Source organism: Oncorhynchus mykiss, chromosome 9 (assembly GCF_057628025.1).
Source record: "Oncorhynchus mykiss isolate SJ-2025 chromosome 9, ASM5762802v1, whole genome shotgun sequence".
Lineage (NCBI taxonomy): Eukaryota > Metazoa > Chordata > Actinopteri > Salmoniformes > Salmonidae > Oncorhynchus > Oncorhynchus mykiss.
In genome coordinates this window covers 67,887,531-67,903,690 of record NC_143030.1, presented here as the reverse complement: position 1 = coordinate 67,903,690, position 16,160 = coordinate 67,887,531, and the positions used below count along the sequence as shown (strand labels likewise).

At 41.6% G+C, this 16,160-nt stretch overlaps 1 protein-coding gene across 1 annotated transcript; it reads right to left on the bottom strand.

Moving 5' to 3' along the window:
* Positions 1-4,122: 4,122 nt before the first annotated feature.
* Positions 4,123-7,059, bottom strand: LOC110532606 (iroquois-class homeodomain protein IRX-1). Its single transcript, XM_021616652.3, has 2 exons — positions 5,423-7,059; positions 4,123-5,194 (listed from the first exon to the last, which is right to left on the bottom strand). Exons 1-2 carry the CDS (start codon positions 5,627-5,629, stop codon positions 4,421-4,423), a joined length of 981 nt encoding a protein of 326 aa, XP_021472327.1. The 5' UTR covers positions 5,630-7,059; the 3' UTR covers positions 4,123-4,420.
* Between the last annotated feature and the right edge of the window lie 9,101 nt (positions 7,060-16,160).

Sequence of the window (16,160 nt, the reverse complement as noted above, 5' to 3'; positions counted from 1 at the left end):
TTTGACTTCGCCAAGACATTTAAATATTTCCCCTTATACCACTCGAGTGATGCTTTAGCAGTATGCTTCGGGTCACTGTCCTGCTGGAAGGTGAACCTCTCCCAGTCTCAGATCTCTGGAAGACTGAAACAGGTTTCCCTCAATAATTTCCATGTATTTTGCGCCATCCATCATTCCTTCCATTCTGACCAGTTTCCCAGTCCCTGCCAATGAAAAACGTGGATGGATGGTGTTCTTGGGGTGATGAGAGGTGTTGGGTTTGTGCCAGACATAGCGTTTCCTTGATGGCCAAAAAGCTCAATTTTTGTCTCATCTGACCAGGATACCTTCTTCCATATGTTTGGGGAGTCTCCAACATGCCTTTTGGCAAACACCAAATGTGTTTGCTTAATTTTTTCTTAAGCAATGCCTTTTTTCTCTTCCGTAAATTCCAGCTCTGTGGAGTGTACGGCTTAAAACTCACTAGGGTAGGGGGCACTATTTTCACCTCCGGATAAAAAGCGTGCCCAAAGTAAACTGCCTGCTACTCAGGCCCAGAAGCTAGGATATGCATATAATTAGTAGATTTGGATAGAAAACACTCCAACGTTTCTGAACCTGTTAACAATAATGTCTGTGAGTATAACAGAACTGAAATGGCAGGCGAAAATCTGAGAAAAATCCATCCAGGAAGGTAGATTTTTTTAATGTTTGTAGTTTTCCATTGACTGCCTATACAGAGTCCATTGACTTAGGACTCAAATTGCACTTCCTATGGCTTCCACTAGATGTCAAAAGTCGTTAGAAACTGTTTCAGGCTTGCATTCTGAAAAATGAGGGAGTAAGACCACTCTGAATGAGTGTACGCTGCAGTGTCCCAGAGGTTTTTCATGTGCGCGACCGAGAGTGCACCTTTCTTGTTTTCGTTTTATATTGATGAAGCGTTTGTCCGGTTGAAATATTATTGATTATTATGACTAAAAACAACCTGAGGATTGATTATAAACATAATTTGACATGTTTCTACGAACTTTAATGATACTTTTCAGATTTTTTGTTTGCCTTTTGTGACTGCCCTTGAGCCTGTGAATTACTGAACAAAACGCGGGGGGAAACTGAGGTTTTTGGATATAACGATGGACTTTATCGAACAAAACAAACATTTATTGAGTAAATGGGAGTCTTGTGAGTGCAACCATATGAAGATCATCAAAGGTAAGTAATTAATTTTATCGCTGGTAACTGTTTGTAATGATTTGTCTGCTGGGCGCTGTTCTCAGATAATCGCATGGTATGCTTTCGCCGTAAAGCCTTTTTGAAATCTACAGTCGTGCTTGAAGTAACAAGAAGTTAATCTTTAAACCGATGTATAACACTTGTATGTTTTATAAATTTTTATATTGAGTATTTCTGTTTTTGAATTTGGTGCTCTACAATTTCACTGGATGTTGGCCAGGTGGGACACTACCGTCCCACACCCCCTAGAGAGGTTTTAAAGTGGTCCTATGGTCAGATACTCCAATCTCCACTGTGGAGCTTTGCAACTCCTTCAGGGTTATCTTTGGTATTTTTGTTGCCTCTCTGTTGAATGCCCCCCTTGCCTGGTCCATGAGTTTTGGTGGGCAGCCCTCTCTTGGCAGGTCTCCTATGGCTCCCATATTCTTTCAATGTTTTAATAATGGATTTAATGGTGCTCAGTGGGATGTTCAACATTTCTGATATTTTTTTATAACCCAACCTTGATCTGTACTTCTCCACAACTTTGTCCCTGACCTGTTTCGAGAGCTCCTTCGTCTTCATGGTGCCGCTTGCTTGGTGGTGCCCCTTGCTTAGTGGTGTTGCAGACTCTGGGGCCTTTCAGAACAGGTGTATATATACTGAGATCATGTGACAGATCATGTGACACTTAAATTGCACACAGGTAGACTTTATTTAACTAATTGTGACTTATGCAGGTAATTGGTTGCACTAGATCTTATTTAGGGACTTCATAGCAAAGGGGGTGAATACATATTCATGTGCATACAACTTTTCCGTTTTTTATTTTGAATAATTTTTTTAAGCAAGTTATTTTTAAAATTTCACTTCACCAATTTGGACTATTTTGTGTATGTCCATTACATGAAATCCAAATAAAAATCTGTTTAAATTGCAGGTTGTGAGGCAACTAAATAAGAAAAACGCCAAGGGGGGTGAATACTTTTACAAGGCACTGTACATTGGGACAATATGTACAAATTCTAATAGCTCCAAATTTCAATTAATTAAAAACCTCAGTCCAACTATATATTTTGAAGTTCATGTACAAATATTGAAAGCATTTATTGAGATCTAAAAAGTGTGCAACATGAAAATATTGTCTCAGTTCCATTGTGTAATTTATTGACAGTCCCTCACAAGACCCAGAGATAGGCTATCCAAAGTCAAACCAATTTTGTCAAGGCGGAACACCAGTCAGCTGAAGGTAATTGGCGAAATAATTTGGCTAACTCTTCCCATCTGCAAACACACACACAAGAGACACTCACATCAAACCACACCACAAAACCAACTCAGGTTTGAATTCAGTCATGGCTGCTAGCATTTCTTAATGAACCAAATCTAAAGTGAGGCCAAATCAGAAAGTGTAGTCACCCTTTAAAGACAATGGAAATTGACATTTATTTTATTTATTTAACTAGGCAAATCAGTTAAGAACAAACTCTTATTTACAATGACGGCCTCCCCCAGCCAAACCCTCCGCTAACCCGGACAATGCTGGGCCAATTGTGCACTGCCCTATGGGACTCCCGATCACAGCCGGTTGTGATACTGCACGGGATTGAACCAGGGTCTGTAGGTATGCCTCTAGCACTGAGATGCAGTGCCTTAGACCGCTTGCGCCACTCGGGACCCAAATGCAAACTGCCTGTTTTGTTTTGGTGTCAGAGGCATATACTCCGATTTTCCACAAGGAGGAGGTAGTACTTCACTAGAACAGAGCCCTATAAATGGCTCTGACTAGAACCTTGAGGTTTCAGCATCAGTTAGGCGGTGGACTTCAGCCTCTGTCATACTTTTGTGAGAATGTCATGATCTTGGGAGGTCATAAGGCTAGGCTACTCATAGACATTAGCTTGACCTTTTAGATGCTGTAAAAAGTATATTCATGTCACAATTAAAACTAGAAATTAAAATGTCCAATGATTTTAAAGAGTGTGCTTGGATAGAGTATGCTTGGATTAATGTAATGAGATCAAATTAAATATGTCCACTAGTTTGTGGCAGATTGGGTCCTGTTCTGTCTGGGATTACACCTCATTTGCCACCTGTGGCCACCTGTGAAAAGGGCACGACGCAACCCTCTGTGTGTGTCTGGATGTGTGTGTCTCGGGGTGGTGTGAAGGGGCTTCTTTCCTCTCAGGGGTTTTCTCATTATCACTGGATTAGTGGAGATACAACCCTTTGACTTGACATGGAAAACTGGGAGATTCTATGTGATTAGCAAGGGACAGGATTATCCAGTCTTTCACCTCCAACTCTGTAGATACTGTATGCTCTCCTGTTGTATGTGTATGTTAGTTCCTCTCCTACAAATAAACACACCACACACAAAATCTCTCTCTACCTGTGGAGGTTTGGAGATGCAGAACACTTAACCCGTTTCCATTTATACTTCCCATAAAGATAATATAGATTTGTATTACATTGTGAATATTTTATACTCATTTAAAGTTCTGCTATATTATATTGAACAGGCATGCAGTTTCTTTTTTGGCCAGATGTGGTCAGTTGCCTAAGGTAGGCCATTTGTGGAGGCCATTATCATCCTGCATGGACCAACAATGAGTTAACCTAATACATGAATTTTAACAGATCTAGGTTTGATATGTAAATTCTATAATGTTTTATCAATGAAATTATAACCCATTTTTTTGTAGATGGTTGTTATTCAACAACAGTCAGCTTGCTTAAACTTCCTAACATTAGATATATTGGCAATATGCATGGATACATGCGTCTGAAACTATAATAAGCTACACGAGAATGTAAAATAATGTAACATTTCAGTCAAAATCAGACTGTGGCTTTACCAGACCTTTCCCAACCCAAATAGCCTGCTGTAAGAACTGATCCTTGAAAATAGTGGAACACACACGAAAATTGTATTTTATATTTTGAGCGATTTTATTTTACCAAAATATTTTTTTGTGATAAGACAAATGAAATAAGAATTTACAGATTGTTCATCGAAAATATATATACACATATGTACACATAACATGTTCTGTAAGAGTTGTTGGTCTTACAAGTAGCCTAACAAACATATACCCAGCATTTTCATAGCAAATTAGTCCACGTTTAAACGTCAAAAAGTAGACCCACGCCATGGAATTTGGTAGTTTAAAGTGCATAAGATGTAAAAATGTGTCCTCGACTGTTTTAAATAATAAATGCTCTGTTATAGAATATCGTGAGCAGGGTATACGGGAATGTACAGTCCGTTCCTTGATGCCCATTCTGCCCAGAATTTGCCAACTTGTGTGCCAGGATGACAAGCACTGTACTGGGGCTTTTTCCCCGTTTCCGATGTCGCGGTTTCTGCCAAAGACCATATTTTGGGTTTTTGACACTCAACGTTATCTTTACTTTCCAGATTAGCTGGAAATGATTTGGGTTCTGTGTCATTCTTTACCACATTTTCCGCGTGCGCCGCGAGCCTACCAGCTCTATTGTCGTCGTTTGACTGTTTCACAAGGCGCTCATCCACCGGCTCTGTCGTTGAGTTGGATACTCTATGTCCAATATCCTCATTGTCATCTTCGGTTGGATGATCTATCTCATCTTCTTCGTCCAAACGGGTTTTCTGCAGAGAGCCCTCGCCCTCCTCTTCGTCGCTCTCGCCCTCCTCGTCAGATTTCCCCTTGGACGCCCAGTTTACCCTGTTATCCTTCTTCAGTCGACGCCTGGCGTTGGCAAACCAAGTGGAAACCTGCGTGAGGCTCATCTTGGTTACAATAGCAAGCATGATCTTCTCACCCTTCGTGGGATACGGGTTCTTAAGATGCTCGTTCAACCAGGCCTTGAGCGCGCTGGTGCTTTCCCGGGTAGCCACCTTGGCGACCCTGATCAGGTCATCGGATGCGCCTGGTCGGTATTGCGGGTAGAATGGACCTCCTCGGCCGAGAAGCGCTTGATGATATGGGGAGACAGCTTTCAAGTCGAAAGAGTTGTTCTGAAAACATAAGAGAACGTGATTAGATTATATGTTTAAATTCGTGCATAACTGACCACATTGATTTGTTAAGTGTGTAATTACGCATTATATTTAATTGGTATTAAAAAGGTCTGTAGAATGCTTTCTTTTTCCGACATTGATAAATTATGAATACATTTAGACTATTAACTGGAAATGTTATTGATTAGGTATACAATAGAGAAAACATATAGTCAAATAACTTACCATGTTCGCAATGTATCTGTGGTGTGGATAGGGGATGAAGTTGTATCCCTGTAGTCCGGAATATGTCAAAGGTACCCCAGCCATCGCAGCAAGATAAGGGGCTTGTTGCTGTTGTACCCCAGCTGGACCTCCCAAATACGGTATCTGATATCCAGGGGGCATGTTGATATTTCTCTCAAAGAAGTTGCCTGTTTGTGACGCAGGCATCCTTACCCCCTGACTATCAGAGCTTGAATGACAGTAATGTGCACCCTCACCAGCTCTAAATATACCCCTATCCAGTAATGGGCGGTTCTTAACCGCGGTGATTGACAGTTACGTTCAAAATACCTCGCTTTCACTCGCACCAAATCCAATCAAAGGAGAACTCCGCTGTTCCTTTTAACGGTTTCTTAAAGGCGCTAAATAGACTGTGTAAAACGTATCTCAAACCAATAATTTCTATGGTGAGAGACGAATAATGAAATTTCATTTGAATTTCACAGTTTTGTTCTGATGGGGAGGATACTAGAAACTAGAATCTCTCATAATTCACAATACGATCTATAATGTTAGGTCCTTTATAGATCCTTAACTATTAATTTATTGTAAGCCACCAGTTGTATCAATGCCATCACCCGTTCCCATACATATTTTGTCAGTTCCAAATATGCCAAAAAAGTAAATTACTTTATTTTTTAAAAATCTAACGGAATTAAGTGCATTTCAGGCAAAAAATAAACTGCATTTCCAAAATAAAAAATAATAATGGAAAGAGAAACTGTTGTAAACGTACCATTCATGGTAAATATAGCCTAATAGCATATTACATGTTAATATCGATAGTTTCCCATCGAATTTGACATTGTTTGTGCAACACTCACTGTAGGATAATAAAATGACTTGAATAGGATTAACACCAGACCCTATGTCTCTTGTCATACGATCAGACTTCTGTTTGAAATTGAAGTCTGAACATGTAGCTGTGAATTGAATTAGCCAACTGAATTAGCCTAATGACATTAACACATTTCCAGGCTTCTTTCCATGACCATTGACTGAAACTGTGATATCTTCAATATAGTTTTATTTAGATTTGTCCGAGGTTTCATCTAATATTTCTCGATTGAATTAGGCTATTGGTTTCTGTATCCTACATTTCCCTCAACGGAAACAAAAACATGTAGGCATTATGGTGATATAATATTAATTTAACATCGAAAAAAAATCGAACATGTTTTGTAAGATACCAATTTACTATTCCTATTTAACAACTGTGAGGTGGTTATATTTTGGGTGTCATTGGGGCAATGGGTTACCTGCCTTCGGCTGGCGATACCCTAGAACTATTTTGTTAATTTATTGTGATTGAACAATAACAGACTTCCCTTTACATGTCGGATGGTTTTGTTGTGGCTTCAGCATATCGTTTCAATGGGGCTAATTAAAAGCTGTTAAGTAAAACAGGTGTTACTAATGTATATGATAATTATGAGATAACAAATGGTAATGTAGAGAGCTTGAAGGATTGTTAAAGATACGATACAAATATGACAAATCTCATTCCACTGCCCTTTCATCTTCTCCAAAGGGACATTGGTTGAAGAAGACGTTTTTACTTTATGATGCTCGTATTATGTGGTGGTTTGGTTTCAACCTTTTGTGCGTAACTACTGCTAAGTAGGTCTCTCTAGGTAAATTCTAAAAGGGTGAATTATTCAAGTATTAAAAAAAAATCTGAGGAAAAGTGTAGCCATGCATAAAAGTCTCAAATAAAATAACAATCCATAGACTAACTACATATCCTATGATTTCTTTATTTATGGAAATCATTTAATTAACGGTAAGATCAATTTGAAACAAGACTGTTGACCGGAATCTGCTATTAGCAGAATGCACTTCACTCATCATGTTGATTTACATTTTCACATTATGCTGAACGTTTTGGAAATCCAATATTTCACAGATTTTGTTATAAAAATGTTTTTTTTTATTTGTATGTGTGTGGTGGGGGGGATATGTATAACTGGTACAATGGGTTGACTGGAGAGCAAAGATTCGGAGGCTTAGCTAATGTCATCCGTATATCTCAGGAGACAAACAGCTCAGGGCAGTGGCTTTTGTCTGACTTGTAGACTCTCCTTTCAAATATTTTCCTTTTGCAGCTACAATGCAGGTTTTGGTCTCCTTCTGACAGGTTGGATAGGTATTGTTTGCTCTCAGGATGTCCCTAGATTGTGCAGAAAAGTGTCCAAATGGAGGAGGATTGTCCTCATTTCCCTGTGAGATACAGTATACAAGATAAGATTAATGATAGTCTACTTTGAGTGTTAAATGGCCAGCACATGCAACTTTTGGTTGGTTACAAGATCAGGTGAATGGAAATGTTTCAACCTCTGCCCTTTGTTTCAACCCCCTTTAAGACAAGACCTTAGTCCATCAGAGATGGATTGAGGGTTCCCCTCTAGTCGACTGGAAGCCTCAATGATGCCTTTAATTTCTTATTCTCATACATATATATAACTATGTCACTACAGTTAACAGTGGGTCTAAACAGTGGGCCTCTGATTGAAACCAGTAGAAGAGCCATGCAGGACAACAGTACGAGTCCCCTTTCTCTATTGGAACTCTCAATGATGCCTTTAATATCCCATTCTCATACATAAAGTAAAGTATCCTATATCTGTGTTCAGGGTGGCAGGTATCCTAGCTGAGAGCGTTGGGCCAGTAACTGAAAGATCGCTGGTTCGAATCCCCTAGCCGACAATGTGAAAAATTGGTCGATGTGTCCGTGAGCAAGGCACTTAACCCTAATTGCACCTGACAGTTGCTCTGGATAAGAGCTAAATAACTGAAATGTAAATGTCCTCCTCTGGGGCGGGCCTCTGATTGAGGAGAAGATCCAGGACCATGACAATAGTGTGAGTTCTGATCAGCTGGTAACAACAATGGTCTTAGGTGTGAGTTCAATTTCTAGCTATCACCTGCTGAGTTGACCCAACAAAAGGCCTACAGATGTAGGATCTTAATTTGACCAGTTTCTCACAGCAGGAAAATAATCCTCCGGCAACTGGAAATGTGGATTATAATTAATGGACATTTTTGTAAGGGTTGATACATTTTTAGTTAGGGCAAATCAAGTCTGAAATATTAAAGTGGAAATTACAAAATGTAGAACCCTGTTTAAACCTTGAATACACTGCAAGTTAGCATTTCCTGCAACAACAGGGTGATCAAATTAAGATCCTATATCTCTGTAAGTATGTCAACACAACAAAAGCTTGAAGGGAATCCACAGAGTATTCAACACCTAGTCCTTGTTACTTTTTTAAAAACCTCATCCAGATACCTGTACTGGAAAGTGCTAAGTAGAAGGTAAATCTGGATATTTGGCATTAAGAGGGAATGGAATACAATTATAAAATGCTTGCTATTTGAAAATAATTCACCCAAATACAGAATTAATCACTACTGATATAATCTAATCATAGGAGGCAAGAGACACTTCCTCTTCAAATCTGACTCAATGACTCATTCCAGGTCCATTCCATTTCCAGGAAATTATGTGAATGTCAACCCATGACATGAAAAAAACTAATATAATACATTCTCTTCAAGTTGATAAAGAATCACAACAATTGTTACCAGAAATGTTAAATCGAAATGTTGAAACTAGTTGTTATTTTGGTGTGAAAAATCAAAGAGCACCAGTACAAATTGACAACAAACACATACCCCCCCCCCCCATGAGATTCTATTCTAAGCCAAGCGTGAAAGTTATCATGCTCTCCCACCCACTCCCAGCTATCAACCCCCCCTGATCCTCATCCCTCCTAACTCTTTGTCCTTTGTCATTACTCTTATCAGCTCCACTCCATGATTATTTTAATAGAGAAGTGGCGCTGAAACCGCTTGCAACTCTAAGTATGTCTTTGTTAGTATCTTGGTGGTTGGCCGGTGTCCCGCCCCTCTGTTCCCTCCTGGGTGTGCACTGATTGACGGCCCTCTGCTGGGTGAGTGACAGGCCACATTCGTTAGGCTGTGACGGACAGGCCGACAGCTGGGGGACTGAATGACTGCTGGTGGTGCTTGTTGGGCCCTCTGCTGCATTGGATGTTGGGGCCCTCTGGCCTGCTCCACCACCACCACCCCTTGGGGGCCTTAGTTGGCCCCCAGGACCCCCAGCTTGCCCAGCCTGTCTGTCCAGCAAGGGTAGTTCTCCAGCAGGCTTGCTGTACCAGAGCAGCTCGTTAGCTGTAAGCCTCTCCTCAGAGACAGAATCTTGACTAGAATCAAAACAATTGATCATTTTACTCCAGTGCTAGAGACTGCTGCCCTACGTTCATAGAGTCATTGTAAACATATTAAAATGACCAGTGACCAGTGTTCAGACTGTTTTACCAACTTTACAGGTGTATATATACAGTGGGGAGAACCCCTCCAAATATTTTCTATTGGGTTCAGGTCTGGAGACTGGCTAGGCCACTCCAGGACCTCGAGATGCTTCTTACGGAGCTGCCCTGGCTGTGGGTTTCGGGTCGTTGTCATGCTGGAAGACCCAGCCACAACCCATCTCCATCTCTTACTGAGGGAAGGAGGATGTTTTTTGTTTTTTTTCTTTTTTACCCCTTTTTCTCCCCAATTTCGTGGTGTCCAATTGTTGTAGTACCTTGTCTCATCGCTACAACTCCCGTACGGGCTCGGGAGAGACGAAGGTTGAAAGTCATGCGTCCTCCGATACACAACCCAACCTAGCCGCACTTCTTCTTAACACAGCGCGCATCCAACCCGGAAGCCAGCCGCACGGAGGAAACACCGTGCACCTGGCAACCTTGGCTAGCGCGCACTGCGCCCGGTCCCCCACAGGAGTCGCTGGTGCGCGATGAGACCCGGACGACGCTAGGCCAATTGTGCATCGCCCCATGGGCGCGAACCCAGAGTCTCTGATGGCACAACTGGCGCTGCAGTACAGCGCCCTTAACCACTGCGCCACCCGGGAGGCCCGGAAGGAGGTTGTTGGCCAAGATCTCGCAATACATGGCCCCATCCATCCTCCCCTCAATACGGTGCAGTCGTCCTGTCCCCTTTGCAGAAAAGCATCCCCAAAGAATGATGTTTCCACCTCCATGCTTCATGGTTGGGATGGTGTTCATGGGGTTGTACTCATCCTTCTTCTTCCTCCAAACACGGCGAGTGGAGTTTAGACCAAAAAGCTCTATTTTTGTCTCATCAGACCACATGACCTTCTCCCATTCCTCCTCTGGTTTAATCCAGATGGTCATTGCCAAACTTCAGACGGGCCTGGACATGTGCTGGCTTGAGCAGGGGGACATTGCGTGCGCTGCAGGATTTTAATCCATGACGGCGTAGTGTGTTACTAATGGTTTTCTTTGAGACTGTGGTCCTAGCTCTCTTCAGGTCATTGACCAGGTCCTGCCGTGTAGTTCTGGGCTGATCCCTCACCTTCCTCATGATCATTGATGCCCCACGAGGTGAGATCTTGCATGGAGCCCCAGACCGAGGGTGCTTGACCGTCATCTTGAACTTCTTCCATTTTCTAATAATCGCGCCAACAGTTGTTGCCTTCTCACCAAGCTGCTTGCCTATTGTCCTGTAGCCCATCCCAGCCTTGTGCAGGTCTACAATTTTATCCATGATGTCCTTACACAGCTCTCTGGTCTTGGCCATTGTGGAGAGGTTGGAGTCTGTTTGATTGAGTGTGTGGACAGGTGTCTTTTATACAGGTAACGAGTTCAAACAGGTGCAGTTAATACAGGTAATGAGTGGAGAACAGGAGGGCTTCCTAAAGAAAAACTAACAGGTCTGTGAGAGCCGGAATTCTTACTGGTTGGTAGGTGATCAAATACTTATGTCATGCAATGAAATGCAAATGAATTACTTAAAAATCATACAATGTGATTTTCTGGATTTCTGTTTTAGATTCCGTCTCTCACAGTTGAAGTGTACCTATGATAAAAATGACAGACCTCTACATGCTTTGTAAGTAGGAAAACCTGCAAAAATCGGCAGTGTATCAAATACTTGTTCTCCCCACTGTGTACTGTTTTCTAATCATGGCTCACCATATATCACTACTGCTGTGCACACCTTTTCTATTCATATACTGTCCATACTGAATGATGGCACTGCATTGGATAGCAGCCATTTTACGGGATGCTGAACAATTCTGCAAATTTGTGTTTTTTTACGATGATAAAACACAAATACATAATGTCTCTGCCATCATTTCCAGTGACAGAAAACGTTGCCATACATTGTCAAGACCGGTCGGCAGCCTGGTGTAAACATTGGGGGCTCTTTGTTATCAACAGATGGTGTGTGATCTCTAATGTTAAGGAAGTCTGGAGTTGTATCTCGCCTGAGCTAGAAAACCTCATTATAAACTGCAGACCATACTATTTACCAAGAGAGTTTTCATCTATATTTTTGAAGAAGTCTATTTACCACTCCAAACCAATGCTGGCACTTAATAAGCTGTATAGGGCCATAAGCAAACAAGAAAATGCACAGCCAGAGGCAGCGCTTCCGTGGACGGTGGTTTTAATGCAAGGAAACTGAAATCAGTTTTACCAGCATGTCACCTGAGCAACTAGAGGCGACAAAATTATAGATCACCTTCACTCCATACACAGAAATGCATATATGGCTCTCCCTCACCCCCCCTTTGGCAAATCTTACCATAACTCTATCCTCCTGATTCCTGCTGACAAGCAAAAACTAAAACAGGAAGTACTCAATACAGAAGTGAAGTGGATGTTATTAAGCTACAGGACTATTTTGCTAGCACAGACTGAAATATGTTCCGGGATTCATCCGATAACATTGAGGCGTTTACCACATCAGACACCAGCTTCATTAATAAGTGCATCAATGACGTCGTCCCCACAGTGACCATATGTACATATCCCAGCCAGAAGCCATGGATTACAGGAAACAGCCACACTGAGCTAAAGGCTAGAGCTTCCACTTCCAAGGAGTGGGTGTCGAATCAGGATGCTTATAAGAAATCCCACTACGACTTCCAACGAGCCATCAAACAACCAAAGAGTCAATACAGGACTAAGATTGAATCCTGCTACGCCGGCTCTGATGCTCTTCAGATGTGGCAGGGCTTGCAAACGATCACGGATTACAAAGGGAAACCCTGCCACGAACTGCCCAGTGACGCAAGCCTATCAGACAAGCTAAAATTATTCTATGCTCGCTTCGAGGCAAGCAACATTGAACCATGCATGAGAGCACCAGCTATTCTGGATCTGTGTGATCTTGCTCTCCATAGCCGATGTGAGTAAGACCATTAAACAAGTTCACAAGGCCACAGGGCCAGATGGAGTACCAGGATGCGTACACAGAGAATGCGCTGACCAGCTGGCAAGTGTCTTAACTGACATTTTCAACCGCTCCCTGACCCAGTCTGTAATACCTACATGTTTCAAGCAAACCACATTGGCCCTGTGCCTAGGTAACCTGTCTAAATAACTATCTCCCTGTAGCACTCACATCTGTAGCCATGAAATGCTTTGAAAGGCTGGTCATGGCTCATATCAGCTCCATCAGTCCAGACACCCTGGACCCACTCTAATTTGCATACCGCCCCAACGCATCAAAAGATGATACAATCTCTAAAGCACTCCACACTACCCTGTCCCACCTGGACAAGAGGAACACCTATGTGAGAATGCTGTTCATCGACTACAGCTCAGTGTTCACACATCTGCCACGCTAACCAAGTCTGGAACCAACAGGACACTGAGGACCCTGAATAGCTTCTACCCCCAAGCCATAAGACTGCTAAATAGTTCCACATTTTGTTGTGTTACAGCCTGAATTCAATATTGATTTTTTTATTTGACCCATCTACACACAATACCCCATAATGACAAAGTGAAAACAAGTTTTAGAAATTTTAACAAAGTGAATGAAAATGAAATATAGAAATCTCATTTACATAGGTATTCACACCCCTTTGCTATGGCACTCCAAATTGAGCTCAGGTTCATCCAATTTCCTTTGATAATCCTTGAGACGTCACTACAACTTGCAGTCATTCTGTGGCCAATTCAATTGTTTGGACATGACTCAGAAAGAAACACACCTGTCTATATAAGGTCCCACACAGTTGACAGTGCATGTCAGAGCAGAAACTATACCATGAAGTCCAATAAACTTTTTCCAAGAGCAAAGTGGTCTCAATCGTTGGGAAATTGAAAAAATATGGAACTACCCAGACACTGCCTTGAGCTGGCTGTCCAACCAAACTGAGCCACCGGGCAAGAAGGACCTTGGATGGGAAGGTGACCAAGAACCTAGTGACCACTCTGACAGAACTACAGAGTTCCTTGGCTGATTTGGGAGAACCTGTCAGAAGGACAAGTCTCTACAGCACTTCACCAATCTGGGCTTTATGGGAGAGTGGCCAGATGGAAGCCAATCGAGAAAAAATCTCATGACAGCACGCCTGGAGTTTGCAAAAAGGCATGTGAAAGACTATGAGATTCCGTGGTCTGATGAGACAAAAATGTTACTCTTTGGCCTGAATGCAAAGCGCTATGTCTGGAGAAAACACCATCCCTACGTATCATGGTATCATCATGCTATGTGGATCATCATGCTATGTGGATGCTTTTCAGTGGCAGAGACTAGGGGACTGGTGAGGTTAGAGGGTACAATGAATGGAGTCAAATACAGGCACATTTTTGATGAGAACCTCCTATAGAGTGCAAACAACCTTAGACTGGGGGCATACATCCAAAGCAATGCTGGAATGGCTTCAGAACAAGAATGTGAAAGTCCTTGAGTGATCCAGTCAAGGACTTTGTATCCCATTGAAAATCTGTGGAAAGACTTGAAGATTGCTGTTCACAGCCGCACCCCATCTAACTTAACAGAACTTGAGAAAATCTGCAAAGAAGAATGGGAGAAAATCCCCAAATCCAGATGAGCAAAGCTGATACAGACATACCCAAGACGATTCAAAGCTGTAATCATCAACAAAGGTGCTCCTACAAAGTGCTGACTCGGGTGTGAATTATGTAAATTAAATATGTCTGGATTTAATTTTCAATACATTTGCTAACATTTCTAAAAACATGTTTTTTCACTTTGTCATTATGGCGTATTGTGTGTAGATGGGTATGAAAAACATTTATTTAATCCATTTTGAGTTCAGGCTGTAACAACAAAATGTGGAATAAGTTAAGGGGTATGAATACATGCTGAAGGCAATGTCTATAGCCAAGTTATCGTTACTCATTGTATATTCATTGCTCGTGTCATTTTAGGTTGTTTTTCATTTTTCTCTCTGCATTGTTGGGAAGGGCCCGTAAGTAAGCATTTGACTGTTAGTCTACACCTGTTGTTTACTAAGGATGTGACAAATAGAATTTGATTTGTATTCCGGACTCTGACATTGCTCGTAACACCTGCAATAACATCTGCTAAACAGGTGTATGTGACAAATAAAATTAGATTTTTGATTTGATATAATAATTTCTTGCTATTTATTTATTAATTTGGGATTTATGTGTACATTGTTAATATATTTTTAGATATTGCTGCGTTGCTGAAGCTAGATACATAAGCATTTTGCTACACCTGCAAAATTGTGTACGCAACCAATAAACTTTGATTTGGTAAGGTGGCCCCCATCACGCATATGCAAGTCAACATGCCCTGCTGCCCAGGAGTGTACATGGTTTATTCATTAAAGTCAGGAATAGCAATGTAGACACAGAATGACATATTATAGAAAATGTTATAGTGAACACCCACAGACACACATTTATTTGTATTTTTTTATTGAACCTTTATTTAATTAGGTAAGTCAGTTAAGGACGACGCTGGGCCAATTGTGAGCCGCCTTTTGGGACTGCCAATCACAGTCAGATGTGATACACCCTGGATTCAAACCAGGGACTGTAGTAACACCTCTTGCACTGAGATGCAGTGCCTTAGACCGCTGCGCCACCTGGGAGCACATATACTATATGACAGTAGCTACAGCAGAACATATAACGTGACATGGGAGTACTTCTTCTACATGCTACAAGATTCCACTTATTATCATCATTAGCAAATAACCATCCACAATATGAGAAATATTTCATTGCTAACATACACTAATATTTGTGGCAAATCATTTCACTGCTACTCGATGTGCATGGGCATGAAACGCTACATTTAAACCATAGTAGAATATGTTTCATTCATTGTAATATCTATAATGTTGCTCAAAATAATGTAAGATTGTTTTGTTAAAGCGCTAGGAAATGGAGGAAGCAGAAGAAAGCAACTCTTCAAAATGTAACAAACTGAAGTTCATGCAGCTACAGATTTTTTTTTACTATACCTCCACAGCCAGCATAATGAGCTTGTAAAGCATCTGTGACGTGACATCTACATTTTGGCCGATTTGTAAAACAAAGGCTACAAGGAAGCCAGGGGCACTGGTTCTCTGTGTTTCAACCCCTTGATAACAATAGCAAGCAGGCGCTGGTGGGAGGCAGTGCTCTCATGGAAATGAGCAACCAAACCAACAATGTAGCTCCTAATCTCTTCAGAGAGGGGAATCGGTTACACAGCAGTATGCACCCCTGAAAGCTTTTCATTAGAAACAGCGTGCTATTGAAACACTAACCCTAAGCCCCTCCCCGCTACCCCCCCCCCCCCCCCCACACACACACACACGCTTACGAGCACACACGGATGCACGCACACACACATACCCCTAGTGTGTAGC

Coding starts and splice junctions, on each gene's coding strand:
- LOC110532606 (XM_021616652.3), bottom strand. CDS start 5,629: ATGCCTGCGTCACAAACAGGCAACTTCTTTGAGAGAAATATCAACATG. Junction 5,195..5,422: donor ACAGATACATTGCGAACATG/GTAAGTTATTTG, acceptor TTATGTTTTCAG/AACAACTCTTTCGACTTGAA.